The following is a 23737-nucleotide window of genomic DNA, read 5'->3' on the forward strand; positions in this document are numbered from 1 at the left end:
ATTAATTAAGTAGATTCCATCTTCTTGAGCTTTCCAAGTGCAAACATTTCCACCACAACCCTTATGTTATGCACTGCAAAAGTATGTAAACTATAAAAAAATAAAGAAAATATAATAAACAACAATATTTAAGTGGTTCGTCCTCTCAACATAGGACTACATCCATAGGCATGTCATCTTCTACTATCATCAATAAATATAATCATTAATTACAAGTTCAAAACTATATTGTTCATAAATTCAATTATACCCAAGAGAACCCTACTACTACAACACAAATGGTGTCTTCATATAATGCACATCAATCCTTCCTATTGGATTATGTCCTTTTTCCACTTTAGGCTGAAGTCTCTTTCCCTCATGAGACTGCAACTAGCAGGAGCTCCTCATTAATAGGCAAAGCTAAATTCTTAGCAATTGACAAAATCTCTCTCTATGGGCAAAGCTTCTCTTCATGGATAAAGTCTCTCTTTTTATGGAAAAAGCCAAATAACCTTTCCACCATTATCCTATTTATAGTGTTAATACCCTCAATCATAATTTGATTAGGAGTTGCACTCAATTTAGAAATAATACTAAAATAAAGATTCTACTCTATATCAAAAATATTCTATTGAGGAATATTTCTCTCACTCAAATTAGAAAAAAGGTCTTCCAAATCAACTAGAATTTTGGGTTATAATTCTAGTACCTTATAAACAAAATCAGCCCTAGCCACAAATGCATAAAAAAACTGCATGAAAATCCCCATAGCTGAGATTACAGAAGAAAAGTGTAGAGCAAAAATAATTGATTTTGAATTGAAATCCAAATGATTTGTTGGGTTGGAGAACTTGCATGCCAATATCATCTTCTTTGGATTTGCAATGGGCGTTAATGGTTTTACCTAGAAGACCATTTTGGATTTGTACATGGTAAGTTCTAAGGCCGATGGGTAGTTTTCTCATGCTAGATCCTAAGCCAAGCAAGAGGAAGAGGACAAAGATTTGCAAATTGTTTGCTTCATTTTTTTTGCTTTTTGAGGTTGAAAAGAGGCTTCCGTTCATGTTTGATTTTGCCTCTTCTATTTATATCAGGTCATCTCTGCATGCCCATAGAAAGCCAACCATGGATATTTTGCATTTGTTCAAGTTTTGGTAGGGAGATCCCAGCAATTAAATTATAGTTTATCCATTGTTAATGAGGATAACTTGCTATATTCAACTTTAAATATATTTTTCTTCTAACTTCTTTTAAAATTTTTCATCAAAACTAAAATAATGATTTATGTTTAATCAGTAAATTATTAATTATATATAACTCAATTAAATTAGTATGCAGCCTTCATTTGTTATAATTCAACTTAAAATAATATTAAAAATTCCTGATGGGTTTATATATATAATAATATTAAAATTTTTCATGAATAATAAAAAAATAAACATTTAAAACTAATGAATATTTAATCACTAAATTATTAATTATATAAATCAATTAAATTGCATATACCCTTCATTTCTATAATTAAAAACTTAAAATCCTAATGTGACAATTTTGTCCATTTCTAAAAAATAATTCAGAATACTCGTATGCTATATTTGAATACTAAAATTTGAAACGAATTGATTTACATTTGATTTTAATATAAATTATTGATAACTTGTTGATTTCAAATAACACCTAGAATAGATTTCAAATAACATCATTCTTTAAAATATTTCAAATCCACACCTATCCAAGAAGTTCTTAATATTTACGAGTCTAATATTAATTTATAACTGTAAATAATCAAAGAAAATTGATAATTTTATTAAATTCAAATCTCAAATTTCAAATATATATAAACGAGGGATACCAACTTAGAATATTGACTAATTAAGTTTAGACGTTGACATGTTATTCTAATTAAGAATGATAGACACACAATGATGACTGATATTTTAATCATTTGTATCCAAGTCTCCCTGGTTATGATCAGCTTTAAATCTCCCTGGTTGCCATTCTTGTTTATAAACGTCTTCATTCCTTCGAGTATCTCTCAAGTAAACTCCATCATCTTTAGCAACCCAAAAGCAATTCTGAGCGGCATCGCACCTGTCAAAAAGCTTTCCACTAACCCAAAACACCTTAAAAGCAACATGAGAGTGATCGTCTGGTGCCATATAGCACCAGAAAAGGGTGGTGCCGAAAAAATTCAATTTGAAACTCCATGAAAATTCTTGCCCAACTGTAAGATTATGGACGCCAAGATCATCATCTTTGGACTTGCAGTGCACAAGTAAGATCTTGTTTTGGCTCAATATATTGGTTACATGAACATGATATGGATCGAATAGAGAGCACTCACTGGATGTAATGAAGAGAGCTAATGCCAAAATAAACAATAACGATGAAGAGCTCATTGTATTGGCTAGCTAGTTGTGGCCTATATATGAAGATTAAAGAACCTATTTATATATGTGTAGAGAGAATATTTCTGTTGTATATTAGTTATATATATCTTCAACTTTAATTTGCATTTAACACAAATTGATTTTTATAATTAACGGGTCCATTAATTCTTGTACATGCATACGTTAGAGAATTCAAAACGGCAACATTTTATTTTATCTTAATTACTTTGAACAAATGTTAATGGTTTTGTATCCCATTTGTCAATTTTTTTGACAGACAAATAATTTTCTTATTCTGTACAATGCTCTTGATTTAATTGGCATTTAGATTTAGATTTGATTTAATTTGATTTGTCGTTTCTTTATGATTAATTTTTACCTATACAGATGTGTGCGCCAGGCAATTGTTAATTATTATTTTAATTAAAATTATGATGGGTCCCATATAACAATACATGTGTATAGTATTTTTTATTGATTGGGTATTTATAAACCCTAAAAATATTTTTGGTAGAAGGTTAAAAAAATCAAGGATTAAATATTACCTTTTTAAATTTTAATATGTAAAGAGGATAATTATTAACCTATTTTCTCAAAGTTAACATTTAACAGGTGAAAAATTAATCTAATCTCTTTAAGTTTTCAAATAATATTAATGAGGGGTTAAAAGTTATAAAGGTAATAATAACCCTTGTTAATCTCGTGCCAAACGCTCCCTTAATATGGATAAGAAATTTATTGCATTTAGATTATTGAAAATCTATATCTATATATAAAATAAGGAGGTATTCTTAAGAAAATGACACGTGACACTTTCTTTAAAAAGTTTGCTACGTGTCATATTTCACAAATACTCTTCTTTATACTAATTATTATTTAATTTTTAATTTCTCTTTTAATTATGATTATTTTTTACAATACTACCTTAACCTTTATGATTTAAATATAAAATAAGGCAGTATGTTTGACCCTCTTTTTAGGATCTTTACACTTAGAATTTGACAAAGGTGTCTAAATCAATGTTGTATCCCTAAGTATCATGTTTCCAGATCATATTGGCACATCTCAAATGGAATTTCCTAGTGGAAGTTATGGACAAATGAACACACAGGTATCAAATGGCATTCTGGGTTCAACTTAACATTTTCCAGATTTCAATTCCTAACTTTGGTTAATATTTTTCCTAGGATGCAATGGGTTTTGGAGCTTGGTCAAAACATAAAAATTGTTGAGCTATGTCTTATAAAACTTTTGGCACTAGTTTCACTCAATTTGCAACTTTGGAGACTAAGTTATGACATTTTTTCCAAAACTGGTCAAGCATACCAAAGGAACAGTGTTTTAGTCAATTTCTGGGTTGGCAGTTTTATTGACCCAAATTGTGCTAACAATTTGACTTGGTTAAATGCAAAAATGGGTCAAGTGTTCCACATGAAAAGTGTAGCCCTATGTCTAAGCTTTCCATTGATGTAAACTTAGGTCATTTGGATCTGTATAGAGAGAGTTATGACCAAATGAACACGTACTGTTCATTTAGTCATTTTCTGGGTTTCAGTGGTTGGTCATCCGGGTTTGGGCAGAAAATTGGTTATGATTTTGACAAAATTTGGGCATAGTGTCTGCATAAAAAATGGGCTATTTTGAGTCTAATTTCACTTTCAATTGGCCTCATACAAATTGGAGTCACACATTTTCAGTTATGGTTCAAAAAAGGGACTAGACTCCTTAAGTACCAACCTGCAAAAAATCAAACACTTTCAATATCTCAATTCCTCCAACTTCCTTACTTCAATTTGCATGCAATACACTTATATAAGCACAATCTCAACTCAATAGGTAAATTCCAAGCATTTATACAAAGTCCTCAAGCATTTACACAAACCCTAGTTTTCAAAGTTTTAATTTTACACAAACACTATACAATCAAACTCCCAAACATTTTAACTCATCACACATTCTCATGGAGCCATTTTTCATCACTTAAAAGCAATAAACTTCAAGTTCCATGGCTGTCAAAAATCAAGGGTTCTTTCCTTCAAATTTTCTTTTCAATTTCATGCAAATTTTTACTTGATTTAGCATGATATTCATGCTTAAAGAAGAGATTAAAAGTTTAAAGCACTAACCTTTGTGGTGACCCAACTTCAAGCTTCATAAACTTCAACTTTTCTCCTCTTTATGGGTATCTATAGCTTCCTTAAGGTGTGTGGAGGATTTTTAATGAAGTGAGCTATGGGTTTTGGTGTGTGGAAGCTTAGGAAATCAAGCTTGAAAGCTTGACAAAAATGGTGGAGATGGGGAGGATGCAGCCGGCCAAAGAGAGAGGGAGAGAGAAAAGAGGGAGTTGAGTGGAGAAGATGAAAGTGAGTGGGAGTTTGTCTTCTTGTGGGTTATATATTTTTATTCTTGTACTTTAATTTTTTTTTAATTTTCATAAGCTTTTCTTTTCTTTTCTTTTCCTTTCTAATTCCATTCATAAGTTTTAATTCATATTAATTATTTTAATTCTCTCAAATTTTAAATTTTTAACACTTAGGTCAAAATTCACCTCTGGGGGTGAAATGACCAAAATACCCTTCAGGGTGCATATCGGGTTATTTTTTTTACTATTTTTATACAAATTAATAAATTCTCTAAAATTTTTCTATATTTTCTTTACATTTATTTCTTCAATTTATGCCTCCTCACTATAGTTTAGGTGTAGTTCCAGACATTTTGACTGTTCGAACAGACATTAGTCGTCAAAACAGTAAAATGTACGGACTACCTATGGTGAGGGCATTACAATTCTTCCTCTCTAATAGAAATTTCGTTCTTGAAATTTACCTAATGTGAAGAGCTGAGGGAACTGCTACCTCATCATCTCCTCGCTCTCCCATGTCGCTTCTTCTGTATTGTGGTGTCTCCATAAGACTTTCACTAGTGGGATCGTCTTGATTCTAAGTTCTTTCACTTCCCGTGCCAAGATTCTGACTGGTTTTTCTTCATATGTCAAATCAGGTTGCACAATTATCTCCTCTGCTAAAATGACATGTGAAGGATCTGATCTGTATCTCTTGAGCATCAACACATGGAACACGTTGTGAATCTTGTCCAGCTCAGGTGGTAAAGCTAGCCTATAGGCTACTGGACCCACACGCTCAATAACATCGTATGGATCAATAAACCTAGGGCTCAACTTACCCTTCTTATCAAATCTCAGCACTTTCTTCCAAGGTGATACCTTAAGAAACACCTTATCGCCAACCTCATACTCTATATACTTTCTCCTCAGGTCGGTATATGACTTCTGTCTGTCTGAGGCAACTTTCAAATTATCTCTGATGAGTTTCACTTTTTCCTCTATCTGTCTCACCAAATCTGGGCCCACTACCTTTTTTTCACCCATTTCTGTCCAGCATAAGGGAGTCCTGCATCTCCTCCCATACAATGCTTCATATGGAGCCATTTTTATGCTGCCTTGGTAGCTGTTATTGTATGCAAACTCTACCAAAGGAAGATACTTCTCCCAACTTCCTTCAAAATCAATGATGTAGCTTCTTAACATATCCTCCAATACCTATCATATCATGTCATTCATGTCATTTGTGTTAGGTTATTATTATCATTCCTTTAATAATTATAGCAATTCATTAAGTTCTAAGGGTTACCTGAATCACCCTTTCTGACTGTCCATCCGTCTGTGGATGAAAAGTCATACTAAAGTGTAGTTGAGTGCTTAAAGGCTCCTGTATCCTCTTCCAAAACCTCGAAGTAAATCTCGGGTCTCAGTCAGATATTGTCACGACCCAAAATTATGAACCGTGACCGGCGCATAATTTAAGTATTCTTAAATCATGCAAGCCTTATCAGAGTATCTTGAATGAATATATTGTCACTTACTAATCCCAAAAATAGACAAAATCCAAATAAACAAAATGCTGAATAAACATCATAAATATCCCATAGGTAAACTGCGGAGTCTCTACAGATTTCAATAAAAACTTAAACTGTTCAATAAACTAAACTAATTATTAGCCCGAGAAAACATGAATTCGGGCATACCATGAGAACAAATCAAAGTTGTCCCTCTTCAGAAAATGGACTGAATATTTGGATCAGCTGCAGAATTCTACTGATCTGAAATAGATAACAGACAGAGAAAACGTGGTTTGAGCTAGATGCTCAGTGAATGATAATTATAGCACACAACGGAATAGGAACAGGCAGACGCTTGATTAATTTCACAATAAATTTTCTATTCAATAAAATCATGCTCATGCTGTCAAAATCATTAATAAAATAACTTCATAAAACATATATATAAAAGAAATTCATTCAATAAAAATTTTATGGTACAGTGCACCAGGGTGATGATACCCCACATCACCAAAGGCTAGATGGTAAGCGCGCTACCAGATATTAGATACCTTCCTCCTCCTTCATAGATATCAATGCATATGATACTAATGCAAATCATAAATTGCAATGATGCATGACTCGACAATGCAACCTAATACCGTGTTAGTCCACACGGCGGGGCCAGATAACAGAAACAGATACTGGGTACAGGTACCAATTCAAAATAGAAAATCAATTTGTACAAATCAATCAAAATCAATAAAAAATTCCAGATAGCAAATAATAACTGATAGTGCAATTTCAATAGTGTATTTCAATAGTTTCAGAGAGTCAATAAAATCAAATCAACTTCAAATCAATTCAGTAACACATCGGTAAATTTTATAGTCAAATATCAATCAATATAAATACATTTAAGGCCTATTCTCGGAATCCTAATGGGTCTAATGCAGAGATAGTTGACAAAATCAATTATTTAATCAAAATCAAAATAAAATTAAATAATAAAATAAAACTCTAGAAAATCACATATAAAATAATTGTTAAAATATTAATTTAAAATTTCATTTAATAACAAACTTAATGCTAAGAAATTTTAAAAGGAACTAAAATGGTGCCATATACTATAATTACCACTCACCTGGAACCTCCAAAATAATAGCTAGATTCAATAAAAGAGACACAATTTCAGCTGACAGAATGAATATTTGAATCTCCTACATACCCAAAATATAAAAGAAAAATATCAAATAATAATAAAATAAAATAATTTTAATATATATATATATATATATATATATATATATTCATATATTCGGTGAATGGACGTGGACGAAGATACAAAGGTTTATATATGTATATAATCTAAATTGAAGGTTACTTATCTCATAGTAATCATGATCATCCCAATTCAATATCAATGGTCAAAGAAAAAAAATAAATTTCTAGAGTAGTTGTAAGAAATTGAGGAAAGAAAATAAAATTAAATTCACCCATTATTGAATAAAGAATGAGAATTTTTACCTTGAAAACAGAATCGAAGGTGATGAATAGAAAAGTAAAAATTTAGGGATTCTCTGTGCACATCAGATTATAAATAGTAATATATATATATATATATATATATATATATATATATATATATATATATATGTAAATATATAATAATAATTTAAATGATAATGAAAATACATGTTGAGAGTATTTGATAGAAAAAGGAGGTGACAAACAGGTTTTGAGAGCAAAGTTTAGCAGAAGAGATGATTAGGGTATATATATATTTCAAGAGTTCTATTAGATGTAGAATGGGATAAGAGTTATTATTGAATTGGGTTATTCAGATTGCAGATATATATTTAATTTCAAAAATAATATATATATCTAAAAATAAATAAACAGGCTATCCCGTAAAATATATATTATTATATTTTTTTTCTTATAAATATATTAAATTATTGTTAGCTAATTAAAATAAAATAAATAATAAATATATATGGGTTTCCACAGATATGATAGATGTGGGCACTCCATATAGCTGGACTATCTCATCTATGTAAATCTCTGCTAATCTCTCCAGTGAGTAGTCGGCTCTAACTAGTAGGAAATGAGCTGACTTGGTCAATCTATCCACAATCACCCATATAGTATCATGCTTCCTCTATGTCAATGGTAGCCCAGTCACAAAATCCATGGTGATGCGGTCCCATTTCCATTATGGTATGGATATAGGTTGTAACAACCCTGATGGAACCTAATGCTCAGCCTTAACCTGTTGGCATGTCAAATATTTAGTCACAAAATCACCAATCTCTTTCTTCATTCTAGGCCACCAATAATGTGTTTTCAGGTATTAGTACATCTTGGTACTTCCTGGGTGCATAGCATGGAAGCTACTGTGTGCCTCTTGCAAGATACTCTTCTTTAGCTCTTCATTCTCTGGTATACATATCCTGCCTTTATAATACAGGTACCCATCTCCTTTCAACTCATAGTCAGTCTCCTTCCCCTCTTGAGTTCTGCCCATAATAGTTAGCAACTTTTCATCCCTTAACTGTGCTTCTTATATTTGTTGTAACAAACTTGGCTTTACACACAACTCAGCCAAAAGTACCCCATCATGTGCTAAGGACATCCGAGCATTCAATGCTCTCAAAGCCATCATGGACTTCCTGCTCAGTGTGTCAGCCACTACATTTGCCTTCCTAGGATGGTAGTCGATCACACAATCATAATCTTTGAGGAATTCAATCCATCTCCTCTGTCTCAGATTGAGTTTCTTTTGGGTTGGCAAATACTTCAGACTCTTGTGATCCGTATATATGTAGCACTTCTCACCATATAGGTAATTCCTTCACATCTTCAATGCAAATATTATTGCAGCCAATTCCAAATTATGAGTTGGGTAGTTCTTTTCATGTGGCCTTAGCTGTCTGGAAGCATAGGCAACTACTTTCCCTTCCTGCATCAGAACACACCCAAGCCCATTGTGAGAGGCATCACTGTAGATCACATAGTCTTTCTCTGACTCTGGCTGTGTCAACACTGGAGCTTTTGTAAGCATAGCCTTTAGCTTTTCAAAGCTGATTTGACATTTATCATTCCAGTCAAACTTTGCATTCTTATGTAGTAACTTAGTTAGTGGGGCTGCTATAAGGGAAAATCCCTTCACAAATCTCCTATAGTATCCAGCTAATCCCAAAAAGCTTCTGACTTCTGTTACATTTTTAGGGAGGCTTCCATTCAACTATTGCTTCAATCTTCCTTGGATCTACCCTGATTCCATCTGCTGACACAATGTGTCCAAGGAAGGATATCTCATCCAACCAAAAGTCACACTTGGACAACTTGGCATACAACTGCTTTTCCCTTAGTGTCTGTAGTACCACTCTTAGGTGTTCATCATGCTCCTCTCGATTTTTAGAATACACCAAGATATCATCTATAAAGACCACAACAAACCGATCTAAGTAGGGATGAAAGATACGGTTCATTAGGTCCATGAAAGCTGCTGGTGCATTTGTCAGCCTAAATGGCATCACTAGAAACTCACAGTATCCATACCGGGTCCTGAAAGCAGTTTTTGAAACAACTGTTTTCTTCACTCTCAACTGGTGATAGCCTGATCTGAGGTTTATCTTGGAGAATTCTCCAGCTCCCCTCAACTGATCAAACAAGTCATCTACCCTAGGTAAAGGGTATTTGTTTTTCACAGTCACCTTATTCAGCTGCCAGTAGTCTATACATAACCGAAGGGTACTATCCTTCTTCTTCACAAATAGCACTGGTGCTCTCCAGGGTGACACACTAGGGCATATGAAGCCCTTGTCTAGTAGCTCCTATAACTGAACTTTCAACTCTCTCAGTTCAGTAGGTGCCATCCTATATCGAGCAATGGACATTGATGCAATACCCGACATAACCTCTATAGCAAACTCTACTTCTCTATCAGGTGGCAAACCCAGCAATTCTTGCGGAAACACATCCAGAAATTCACATACTGTGGGGATCTCCTGTATGCTTGGGCCAGTCTTCTTAGTGTCAACCACCTGTGCTAAGAAAGCCTCACAGCCCTTTCTTATCAATCTCCTAGCTGCTGTGGCTGATATGATGGTAGAAAGATTACTCGTTTCTTCACCCACAACTGTAATCTCATCCCCATCTGCTATTTGTAGTGACATCCTCTTTAGCCGATGATCTACCATCGCCTGATGACGTGATAACCAGTCCATACCCAATATCACATCGAACCCATAGAATGGTAGCTCAATCAAGTCAGCTGGGAACTCATAACCCTGTATCCTCAGAGGACAACCCTTGTAGACCTTTTTCACCATGACATTATGGCCTAAAGGGTTTGTGACTTATATGTCCTCCTCTAACTCCTCCATCTGTACCCCTCTATCAACTGGCAGTGTGATACACACATATGAATGTGTGGAACCCGGATCAATCAATGAACATACTAGCAGGTCATAAAAAGAAAATGTACCTCTAATGACATCAGCTGGCTCTGGATCATCCTGAGCTATCATAGCATAAGCAAGTGGTGCTACCCTAGTCTCCTGCCTCTGCACTGTCTCTGCAGTAGGCCTCTGTGATGTACCAGCTTTATCATGCCTCGCAGGTCTCCTACCCCTTTGTGCTGCTGGGGCAGACCTCTCTATCTGAGGTGGAGCAATGGGAGCACTAGTGTTCCTCTGTGGACAATCCTTCAGGAAGTGATCCGTAGACCCACATCTGAAACATCCACCCATCAACAATCTGCACTCTCCTCTGTGGGGTCTACTACAATGTACACAAGCAGGTGGTGGGGCTGATCCCTGTGTAGCTGCACCAGGTGAACTACCCACTGATGCACCAGACTGTCCTTCTCCTCTCCTTGGAGCAAACCGAAACTTCTGCTTCTTGCCTCTGAGTCTGACCCAGAGACTCCTTGGGCCTCTTACTACCCATGTCTGCTGAACCGGACTGACCAGACCCAGAACTCCTCTTACGTTGCCTATCCTTTTTGGACTGCTCTTCATTTCTGACTCTCTCCACATCAAGGGCTGATGTTACCAACAGAGAGAAATCAATGAAGTGGTGGGATGTCACTATCAACCTAATGTTGTCATTTAGTCCGTCTTCAAACCTTCTACACTTATCAGTTTTTGTGGGCATCAACTCCAATGCATATCCCCTGAGTCTCATGAATTCCCACTCAAACTCGGAGACTGTAAGCTGCCTTTGTCTCAGTGCCAGGAATTCTCTCTTTCTGGCCTCCAAGTACACATGACTGATGTATTTCTTTCTGAATTCAGCCAGAAAGAACTCCCAGGTGATCTGTGCAGGCTGTGCCACTCTCGATACTGTCACCCACTATCTATATGCATCCTCTTGTAGTAGTGACAGAGCACACTCCAACTGCTGCTCTGGGGTGCAGTGCAACTGCTGCAATACCCTCTCTGTCCTCTCCAGCCAATACTCTACTGCGGCTGGATCATCATCCCTCTTACCTCTGAAGTCAACTGCACCATACTTCCACAGTCTCTTTAGTGGGGATCTGTGTACAGGTTATGGCTGTGGGGGTAGAGGTGGCTGTACACGGTGGCTATGGCTATGGAGGTGGCTGTGGCTGTGGGATGGCTCCGGTGACCCGATGGAGCAGCTGTGTCATCTGTTCATAGAAGGCCTACTGTGCCCTACTCACAACACCTCGAGATGATTTCGCTCTATTACTACTTCGCCCCCGACTAGGAGCAAGTGCGGGTGCGTGACTCTTTATCTCCTCCTCTATCGGTCCTGGAGGTCCGTGCTCTTAAGGATCTGATGCCATCGATCCTATAAAACAGACAAAGAATAGATCTGCATTAGTGTCACCTTGACTCTATTTAAAGGCCCATGCATGTGATGCACTCTATCTATTTCTAACTATCTAGGTCTAGGACCGTCTAAACCTCTGCTCTGATACTACTAAATGTGATGCCCCTTACCCGTCTACTGTATAGCCGAGCAAGAAGTGCCACATTCAGTGCTGAAGCACCCTCTCTTGTTTTATCATATCTATTATAAACTTTTAATATCCTTTAAAAGTAGTAATCCATGTGTAGAATTTTTTTTTATAACTTATTTTTGTGGAGACCCGGAATTAACATCTGGCGGGTCCCACTAATCACCTGTTAACATGTTCATATTCATTTCACACATTTCCATATCATATTCTCTTTTATCATTTCATTCACAATTATTTATGAGATCTCTAAAGAAATATCATCTATTGCATTCATATAAAATTCATAGATAATAAATTTCAAGTTTACATTACAATCTCAAAATGGAATACATCATGTGTTTAGGTACAATGAACAAAAAGTACAAAATCTAGACATACATGGGCCCTACCAAAAAGAAATACAACTGTAGAGGTGACTAGTAAACACTGGCAGATCTAATCGAGCTCTGTGTGCGCACTACTACTGCTGCTGCTGCTGGGACTGATCTCCAGTACCTACGCGATGGAAAATCAACGCGCTAAGCATAATACTTAGTGGTGCATAATTTATAATAACAATAATTAAACAATTGAATTAATATTCACAAATTATAATTTCTGGGTCTTTTACATTTTTATTGCACTTTGGAAACAATTAACATTATCGGGATCTTTTATAATTACTTATTGTATTTTAAGTCTTAATTAATTTTTTATTAGTGTCCAAGAAACCTATAACAGACTATAAGAGCTGGATACACGAGAGAATACGGGTTAGACAGTCATATGTCTACCCTGTATATATCTGTCAGTCACGAGGCCAGCTGTCGAGCACGAGACCCGCTGTCAGGCTTGTAAAGCCAGAAATAAAGTAGGCATAGTGGCCAGTAAGTAGGCATATAGCCTATAAAACAATCATACCAGAAATATATTGTCAGATCATGATTTTCTCGGTAGGCAGTACTACTATCTGTAGTCCCTAATTGGTATACTAATTTATCCAAACTAAATAAATAAGTCTAGGTATACTATGGGCAATTAAGCATGATTTTAATTATTTTAGTACTATTCACTGTCACTATTTTTTAGTACTGTTCAGTGGTACCATTAATTTCATATTAATAGGATATTAGTCTCAATTTACATATTAATATTATTTTTAATATTTAATTAGCCTTATGTACTAGTATTTTAATTACCATGTATAGCATTTTTCCCACGAACCTTTCTTTAGGTTCATTTTGATGTATTATATTTATCTAGAAATTTGGCTAGGTTAGAATGTCTATTTGGTCACACTTCCTTCATAACAATTGCTCCTCTATGTTTAAACTTGAATTTCAGTTTTTGAATCACTCAATGTCTTATGTTTAAACATAACATAACTAGTCCCTTTGCCTCCAAGCTGTCCAGAATTGACAATTCCTGCTCAATAAACTTTGACTAGTCATTTGATCATTTTATGGTCATTTTTAGACCTAGGTTCCTTCACATGATATGTTCCTCTATGTCTTATGGACTCCCAGGTACAATTTCATAATTTTTCAAGCTTGGTATAGTGAGTTATAGTCAATGTATTGACCTGGACTTTTAATCCTATAAAGGCAATAGTCAAACTTCAGGGCAGTATGTTTGACCCTCTTTTTAGAGTCTTTACACTTAGAATTTGACAAAGGTGTCTAAATCAATGTTGTAGCCCTAAGTATCATGTTTCCAGATCATATTGGCACATCTCAAATGGAATTTCCTAGTGGGAGTTATGGCCAAATGAACACACGGGTATCAAATGGCATTCTGGGTTCAACTTAACATTTTTCAGATTTCAATTCCTAACTTTGGCTAATATTTACCCTAGGATGCAATGGGTTTTGGAGCTTGGTCAAAACATAAAAATTGTTGAGATATGTCTTATAAAACTTTTGGCACTAGTTTCACTTGATTTGCAACTTTGGAGACCAAGTTATAGCATTTTTGTCAAAACTGGTCAAGCATACCAAAGGAACAGTATTTTGGTCAATTTCTGGGTTGGCAGTTTTAGTGACCCAAATTGTGCTAACAATTTGACTTGGTTAAGGGCAAAACTAAGTCAAGTGTCCTTCATGAAAAGTGTAGCCCTATGTATAAGCTTTCCATTGATGTAAATTTTAGGTCATTTGGATCAGTACGGATAGAGTTATGACCATACTGTTCATTTGGTCATTTTCTGGGTTTCAGTGGTTGGTTATCCGGGTTCGGGCAGAGAATTGGTCATGATTTTGATAGAATTTGGGCATGGTGTCTACATAAAAAATGGGCTATTTTGAGTCTAATTTCACCTCCAATTGGCCTCATACCAATTGGAGTTACACATTTTCAGTTATGGTTCAATAAAGGGACTGGACTCCTTAAGTACCAACTTGTAGAAAATCAAACACTCCTAATATCTCAATTCCTCCAACTTCCTTACTTCAATTTGCATGCAATACACTTCTATAAGCACAATCTCAACTCAATAGGACAATTTCAAGCATTTATACAAAGTCCTCAAGCATTTACACAAACCCTAGTTTTCAAAGTTTCAATTTTACACAAACACCATACAATCAAACTCCCAAACATTTCAACTCATCACACATTCTCATGGAGCCATTTTTCATCACTTAAAAGCAACAAACTTCAAGTTCCATGGCTGCCAAAAATCAACGGTTCTTTCCTTCAAATTTTCTTTTCAATTTCATGTAAATTTTCACTTGATTTAGCATGATATTCATGCTTAAAGAAGAGATTAAAAGTTTAAAGCACTAACCTTTGTGGTGACCCAACTTCAAGCTTCCTAAACTTCAACTTTTCTCCTCTTTATGGGTATCTATAGCTTCCTTAAGGTGTGGGCAGGATTTTTAATGAAGTGAGCTATGGGTTTTGGTGTGTGAAAGCTTGGGAAATCAAGCTTGAAAGCTTGACAAAAATGGCAGAGATGGGGAGGATGCAGCCGGCCAAAGAGAGAGGGAGAGAGAGAAGAGGGAGTTGAGTGGAGAAGATAAAAGTGGGTGGGAGTTTGTCTTCTTGTGGGTTATATATTTTTATTTTTGTACTTTAATTTTTTTAAATTTCCATAAGCTTTTCTTTTCTTTTCTTTTCTTTTCTTTTCCTTTCTTTTCTTTTCCTTTCTAATTCCATTCATAAGTTTTAATTCATATTAATTATTTTAATTCTCTCAAATTTTAAATTTTTGACACTTAGGTCAAAATTCACCTCTAGGGGTGAAATGACCAAAATACTTTTCATGGTGCATATCGGGTTATTTTTTTACTATTTTTGTACTAATTAATAAATTCTCTAAATTTTTCTTATATTTTCTTTACATTTATTTCTTCAATTTATGCCTCCTCGCCATAGTTTAGGTGTAGTTCTAGATATTTTGACTATCCGAACAGACATTAGTCGTTGGAATAGTAAAATGTACGTACTACCTATGGTGAGGGCGTTACAGTAACTATAAAGCTTCCTTTACTATCTCTGCTAAAACCATATATTCAGACTCCGTGGTAGACGAAGCAACATTAGCTTGCAATGTTGCCTTCCAACTGATAGCACTTCCAGAGAGAGTAAACAAATAAACTGTCCTCTTGTCCAAGTCTCCTGCAAAATCTAAATCTACATAGCCAACAACTAAATCACTCATCTTAGCCCTGTTGAATGTCAAACCAATATCTGTAGTGTTCCTTATTTGAGTGTGTTGCCTGCAAACTTCATGCTCTAGATGTTCATGTTTGGGCATGAGGGGGTGTGTTGTCCCACATTAGTTTGGGATGAGGTATTTGAGTGATATATAAGACTTGGGCAAACTTTCTTCCCTTGAGCTAGCTTTTGGAGTGAAGTTAGACCTAGTCCATTTTCTCTACATAAATTCATGTAGATACTAAAATCAAAAGAAATATTAAAGGACATCTAATAGTTAAATCAAACACTTTCATATAGAAAGCATGCTTTTATACTTTTGTCACCTATATTCCTTTTTTGCGATTTTCATCATGTAGATGATACTATTTGCTTATCTGATGATTTCAATAGATTCATTGGGTTCTTTTTATGTGGAATAGTCCTTTGAATCATTTAAAAACTTTCTTTTAATTTTTTTACTAATTTTAAAGTTTAAGTTCATATTTGATTGTTTATTTGTGTAATTTGATTTTACAAAATTTATATTTCCATGTCTTAGATTACCTGTTTTGAATTGTTATTTTCTATGATATGCCTTTAATATTTCTAGATTTGGCCTATATTTTAAATTTGTCAAATTATTTATAGATTAATATGAATAATTTTTATAAAATCATTGCTAAATTTGTTCAATTTTCAGCAATGTTTACATTATTTTTCTGTGTTACTATTGTATGAATAGGTGTGATTTTTTTTTACTATATTTTAATTTGATGTGTTAGCTGATATATAATAAAAGTTTAGAATTTTCAATGATAAAAGCTAACATATGGATTGAAAAAAATAATGATAACATATATTCCTTCTTTATTCATTTACAGTTGCAGCGTAGAAGAAGAAAAAGGAAATATAGATTCATCTAAGCAATTTAATTATTCTTTTCCCATTTCTCCTTCAAATCCCATATGTTCTTATAAGCATTAAATAAGTACATTCCATCTTCTTAAGCTTTCCAAGTGCAAACATTTTCACCACAACCCTTGTAAACAAAAGAAGCCTTAGCCATGAAAACATCAAAAACTGCATGAAAATCCCAGTAGCTGAGATTACAAAGAAAAGTTTAGAGCCAAAATAATTGATTTTGAATTTAAATCCAAATGATTTGTTTGGTTGGAGAAATTGCATACCAATATCATCTTCTTTAGATTTGCAATGGGTGTAAAGGGTTTTATCATGAAGACCATTTTGGATTTGCACATGGTAAGTTCTAAGACCGATGGGTAGTTTACACATGCTAGATCCTAAGCCAAGCAAGAAGATGATAAAGATTTGAAACTTCAGGATTTTGTTTTGCTTCATTTCAAGGTTTGGAAAGATACTTTCTTTTATGTTTGATTTTGCTTGTCCATTATATTAGATCTTCTCTAATATAAGACCAACCCTGCATTAGGTGCACTTAATATATGTGCATTTTCACTCACAAAATAGTGAATCCCACTTTCTTAATTTTATGGTATATTAGTGCACTATTTTTTAATGCACCAAATATATTTTATAATTTGCCACCATGCAAATTGTTCTTGAGTTCAAAAATTGGTAAGGAGATATCAGGAGTTAAATTATAGGATTAATTACCAAAATAGTGTCAGCAAAATATTTATCAAATAGGGTTGAAAATAGTGTTAAGTCATGTACTCAATTTTTTTTTGCCTCCGTTTATTTTTATTTTTAAATCATTATCAATTTTATTTGAATAAATTTTAATGTAATATTGCTTTTTATATTATTATACTCAATATTATTTTTATTTTCACACTAATTAAAAATTCAAATATGTTATTTTATTATTACTTTAATTTATTTTAGGATAAATTATAATTTGTGCAAAAATCATAGTTATATATTTCTCTATTTTCCCTTTAGTTTTGATTAATTGTGTTTTTAATTTAATCCGTTCATTCAAATTAAATTCAATTTTCCGTTAATCATATATGAAATGATGAAAATAGCCTTATCAAATGACAAAAACTATAATCTCCCTCTGATCTCTCTCCCTCTCCTGTCCAAAATCTCCATATCTTCTATGCTCTCCCTCCCTCTCCCTCTTCCACTCCTGTCCAAAATCTCTCTCCCTCTCTCTCTCAAAATCAAACATCTCAAACGTTCAAAAATCAACTTTGCACAAATTCACAAAAATCTAGAAAGAAATTGTATAAACACCTATTGGTGAATTTAAAAAAAAAAATCTATAGTATAATCGCACAAATCTCAACATAGAAGCTAATATGTTCTAAAAAAAAAAAAAAATCCAATTCACAAACTAAATTCATCTTTTTCTTGAATTACACCCAATACAAATTCATCCCATCACAAATTAAAATCGAAAAAACTGAGGTTAAGGGTTTTTATCAAAAACACAGAAATTTAATATTTTTCATGTTTAATGGACTATATTTGGTTATGCTTTCTATCAAACCCTCCTGACATGTTTTTTAATCGGACTAGTTATTTTATTTTTTTTACCATAAAAGTGAATAATATTAAAATAGGTAGCCTCTTTCACTTACTATACCTTAAAAGTGAAGGAAAACTAATTAGGTATCCTTGATTAGCAAATCTCTTTACCGTGAAAAATACACATTGAATTCGATTGTACTTCATCATATTTTGAATAAAAAAAAATGTGCTGTTATGAACAGATACCTTATATTAATTATGTAGATATTTGCTTTATTAACAATTTATAAATTGAGAAGGGGTGGGGAATAGATTGAAACACATAGGGATAATTCCTTTATTTGATTGATATTTGTCTATAGAAAGAAGAAGACATGGGATAAACCATCTAAGCAATTCAATTCTTTTCCTAGTTCTTCTTCAAATTCCATTTATTCTTTTTAACATTAAATAAGTAGATTCCATCTTCTTGAGCTTTCCAAGTGCAAACATTTCCACCACAACCTTGTAAACAAAATCAGCCCTAGCCAAGAACGCATTAAAAATTGCATGAAAATGCCCATATTATAGAAGAAAAGTGTAGAGCCAAAAAAATTGATTTTGAATTGAAATCCAAATGATTTGTTGGGTTGGAGAACTTGCATGCCAATATCATCTTCTTTGGATTTTCAATGGGCATTAAGGGCTTTACTAGGAAGACCATTTAGGATTTTCACATGGTAAGTTCTAAGACCGATGGGTAGTTTTCCATGCTAGATCCTAAGCCAACCAAGAGGAAGAGGACAAAGATTTGCAAATTGTTTTGCTTCATTTTTTTGCTTTTTGAGGTTGAAAAGAGACTTTCCTTCATGATTGATTTTGCCTCTTCTATTTATATCAGATCATCTCTGCATACCCATAGTAACACAGAGTGTAGCGTGGAAAAAAATCGATGCACGATCAAATCCTTGAAATTAAACAAGATCTAATACAAGATATTAAAATAAATAAGATTCAATCCAGAATCTAAGGAGAAAATAAAGTAAATCAACTTTATTAAAAAGAAAAGTTCATTAAAAATAAATTTAAAAACTTGTACATAATAAAAATACAATAGTATTTCTAGAGTTCTAAATTCTAATCTAGGTAAGAATAAATTAAAGAGTTTTAATCTAAATAGATAATATATTTAAAGACCTAAATTGAATAGAAATAATATCTTAGAGTCCTAAATAAACTAAGAAATATAAATAAAACATATCTAAAAAAATAAAGAATCCCATTAGAATTAAGAATCCTTGTGAAAATAAGAAACAAAAGTCTTCGAGTTTGGTATAAATTTGCACACCGCGTCATTCAATCTCGAATTTTAATTTCTTGGTCGAATGATAATGGAAAGACTATCTCTCACACCACTTAGAAAGCCAACCATGGATATTTTACACGTGTTCAACTTTTGGTAAGGAAATCCCAACAATTAAATTATATTTTATCCATTCTTAATGAGGATAACTTGATATATTCAACCTTAAATATATCTTGCTTCTAACTTCTTTTAAAATTTTTCATCAATAATAATGATTTCTATTTAATCACTAAATTATTAATTATATATAACTCAACTAAATTAGTATGTAGCCTTCATTTGTTATAATTAAACTTATAATAATATTGAAAATTCCTGATGGTTATATATGTATAATAATATTAAAATTTTTCATGAATAATAAAAAAATGTACGTTTAAAACTAATGAATATTTAATCACTAAATTGTTAATTATATAACTCAATTAAATTGCATAGAGCCTTCATTTTCTATAATTAAAAACTTAAAATCCTGATGTGACAATTTAGCCCATTTCTAAAAATAATTTAAAATACTCGTATGCGATATTTGAATATTAAAATTTGAAGTGAATTGATTTACATTCATTTTTAATATAAATTATTGATAACTTGTTGATTTCAAATAACACCTAGAATAGATTTCAAATAATATCATTATATAAAATATTTCAAATCCACACCTAACCAAGAAGTTCTTAATATTTACAAGTCTAAAATAAATTTATAACTCTAAATAATCAAAGAAAACTGATAATTTTATTATATTCAAATCTGAAATTTCAAATATATATAAACGAGGGATACCAACTTGGAATATTGACTAATTAAGTTGAGACGTTGATATGTTATTATAATTAAGAATGATAGACACACGATGATGACAGATATTCTAATCATTTGTATCCAAATCTCCCTGTTTATGATCAGCTTTAAATCTCCCTGGTTGCCATTCTTGTTTAAAAACGTCTTCATTCCTTCGAGTATCTCTCAAATAAACTCCATCATCTTTAGCAACCCAAAAGCAATTCTGAGCAGCATCGCACCTATCAACAAGCTTTCCACTAGCCCAAAACACCTTAAAAGCAACATGAGAGTGATCGTCTGGTGCCATATAGCACCAGAAAAGGGTGGTGCCGAAAAAATTCATTTTGAAACTCCAAGAAAATTCTTGCCCAACTGTAAGATTATGGATGCCAAGATCATTATCTTTGGACTTGCAGTGCACAAGCAAGATCTTGTTTTGGCTCAATATATTGGTTACATGAACATGAAATGGATCGAACACTGAGCATTCACTGGATGTAATGAGGAGAGCTAATGCCAAAATAGACAATAACGATGAAGAGCTCATTGTATTGGCTTGCTAGTTATGGCCTATATATGAAGATTAGAGAGCCTATATATATATATATAGAGAGAGAGAGAGAGAGAGAGGATTTCTGTTGAATATTAGTTACGTATATCTTCAGCTTTAATTAGCATTTAACATAAATTGATTTTTATAATTAACGGATCCCTTAATTGTTGCACATGCATACGTTAGAGAATTCAAAACGGCAACATTTTATTTGATCTTAATTACTTTGAATAAATGTTAAGGGTTTTGTATCGCATTTGTCAGGTTCTTTTTTAGACAACTAATTTTCTTATTCTGTACAATGCTCTTGATTTGATTGGCATTTAGATTTAGATTTGATTTGACACTTTTTTATGAGTAATTTTTTACTATACACACCCAATTAATTATTAATTATTATTTTAATTAAAATTATAATGAGTTCTATATAATATAACACACACACATATATATAATGAGTTTTATTTATGCGGTATTTATAAATCTTAAAATTATGTTTAGTAGAAGGTAAAAAAAATTAAAAAATTAAATATTATCTTTGTAAGTTTTAATATTTAAATATAGTCACTATTAACTTATTTTCTCAAAATTAACTTTTATCAGGTGAAAAATTAACTTAATCTCTTTTAAGTTTTTGAACAATATTAATAAGAGACTAAAAATTATAAAAATAATAATAACCCTTGTTAATCTCGATAAGAAATTTCTTGCATTTAGATTATTGAAAATTGGAATTAAAGAATTATGGGATGGGTTAGCATTGCAAAGTTAGTTGGATTATAGAGAATCACTCCCTTTGGAATAAGTCTTTCATAAGAAAAGAATTATATTCTATTAATAGAATTCAATTTATTTTAATTGATCATATATTTTTTATTTTATTTTCTAAGACGATAAAATTTCATTGAATTCTTTTGTTTAAAATAAATAAATAATGAATTTAAATTGATTTATTTCCTTTATTAGTCTAATATGATTTATTGACAAAAAATGGAAGCTAAGAGAATTAAAATGCAAGCAATTTTTGTACCCATGAAATTACTAACCATTGGTGATGGAACCTTTTCCGACGACATAATTTCGTAGGTAAAAGTGGAACTAAATATTAGCAACAAAATTAGCAGCCAAATGAAAAATATATCGATAAAAAATTTGTTAGTAATTATAGACCAACTCTTATTTGGTCAGTAATATTAAAAAAAAATTAAAAAAAATAAAAAGTTTAAAAACTTTTACCTATGAAAATTTTTTGTTGGTAATTATAAATATTTTTCATCAGTAGATACCAACAACCTCATTTTTTATTGGTAATATTAAGAATAAAATAAAAAATAAAAATTTTAAAATAAATTACCTATGGCAATTTGTCATCAATAATTACTAACGAACTCATATTTAATCGATAATACTAAAAAAAAAGAAAAAATAACTAAAAAGTTGAACAAATTTTAGCTACAAAAATTTGTCACGACCCAATCCCACGGGTCGGACCGGTATTAGGACTTGTACTGGCATAAAGCTCCTGAGGCCCGTAGTAAATCTTTCTATTCTCCAAATCCATAATCAGGGCTAAAATTTGAGGCCCAATATGCAAATAGAATAAAAATAAAATATTATACTTCTAGTCCGGCCAAACTAACCCAATAACCATTAGATACTAAAGTTAGGGGAGCCCAGCTCAACCTTGATACCACCATTTGCATCCAATTTAAATATCATAAAAAATTTTAAATTTATTAAAAACACCAAAACTTAAATTTACATAGTACTTGACAAGATTATTACTAGTGCCAACACATGCAGAGTTCTATAATATAATTTTGAAAAATAATAATACAAATACATAACTATTAATAAACCAGCGAAGAAGTAAGCAAGTTGTTCTGAAAAAAAACTCCTATAGCATGGAAAAATAGTGTGAACAGGAGTGAGCGTTCGACTTATAGAGTAAGATATTGATTTTACATACAATTTCTATAACTATCTAAGTTTAGTGCATTCCTAAGAATGAAATGCAACATCTTCAGACAATTCTAATAAGTCAAATCATAATCATACCAAAGGCAATTTGGAGCACTCATACACTCGTGTGTCAAATCCATACTTACACACATATTGTTAGTAGTATGCCCTAGAGCATATCATTTAGTATGTATCTTGTACATATTTTTATTAATAAAATGCATTTCCACTTTTCCATTTACATAATATATTTATGTGTAATAGAAAAGGTCCATTGATATTTTGTTAGAAATATTATTCTTAAGTTGTTAAGAATATGAGTGACAATATTTCTAGCACAAAGTATAATAAATAGGTTCACAATCGAGGATACTTTATAATAAGGACATGACTTATCCAGAAAGATTGTATTCATGTTTGTTACCAAGTTATTTATATGAGATATAAATAAGATGGAATGGTGAGTCTCATTCCATATGACAAACATGATAGGCACTTATAAATGATAAGTAGGCCGAACCAGTAACACTTATAACAAGCACATGGAGTTTACTCTTGTCAATGTTTTGTCATAAATCATATCAGTGCATATAATCTTTAGACCTGAGATAGCACAGTTATCTTGTATATAGGTAGTTTGAGTTTGATACTGCTTTCATACTTGTACTGTGTATGGGTATATGGGTATCTGTTGGCTCCTACTATTTATATATGGAGGTAGGTGTTGATTAAGATAGAATCTGTTCCTCTAAGTAAATAGAGATAAAATCCTATGTTCATTTAATTGTTCTTGATGTTTCAAGTTCCTGGCC

The 23737-nt window shown here is 32.6% G+C and overlaps 2 protein-coding genes across 2 annotated transcripts; both read right to left on the minus strand.

The window, feature by feature from the left end:
• Positions 1-1919: 1919 nt before the first annotated feature.
• LOC131169312 (S-protein homolog 74-like) lies at positions 1920-2381 on the minus strand. Its single transcript, XM_058128520.1, has one exon. The coding sequence runs from the start codon at positions 2379-2381 to the stop codon at positions 1920-1922; it is 462 nt and encodes a 153-aa protein (XP_057984503.1).
• An 18114-nt stretch (positions 2382-20495) lies between these two features.
• On the minus strand, positions 20496-20957 carry LOC110637730 (S-protein homolog 74-like). Its single transcript, XM_021788033.2, has one exon. The coding sequence runs from the start codon at positions 20955-20957 to the stop codon at positions 20496-20498; it is 462 nt and encodes a 153-aa protein (XP_021643725.1).
• Positions 20958-23737: the final 2780 nt, after the last annotated feature.

Source organism: Hevea brasiliensis, chromosome 10 (assembly GCF_030052815.1).
Source record: "Hevea brasiliensis isolate MT/VB/25A 57/8 chromosome 10, ASM3005281v1, whole genome shotgun sequence".
NCBI classification, from domain to species: Eukaryota; Viridiplantae; Streptophyta; class Magnoliopsida; order Malpighiales; family Euphorbiaceae; genus Hevea; species Hevea brasiliensis.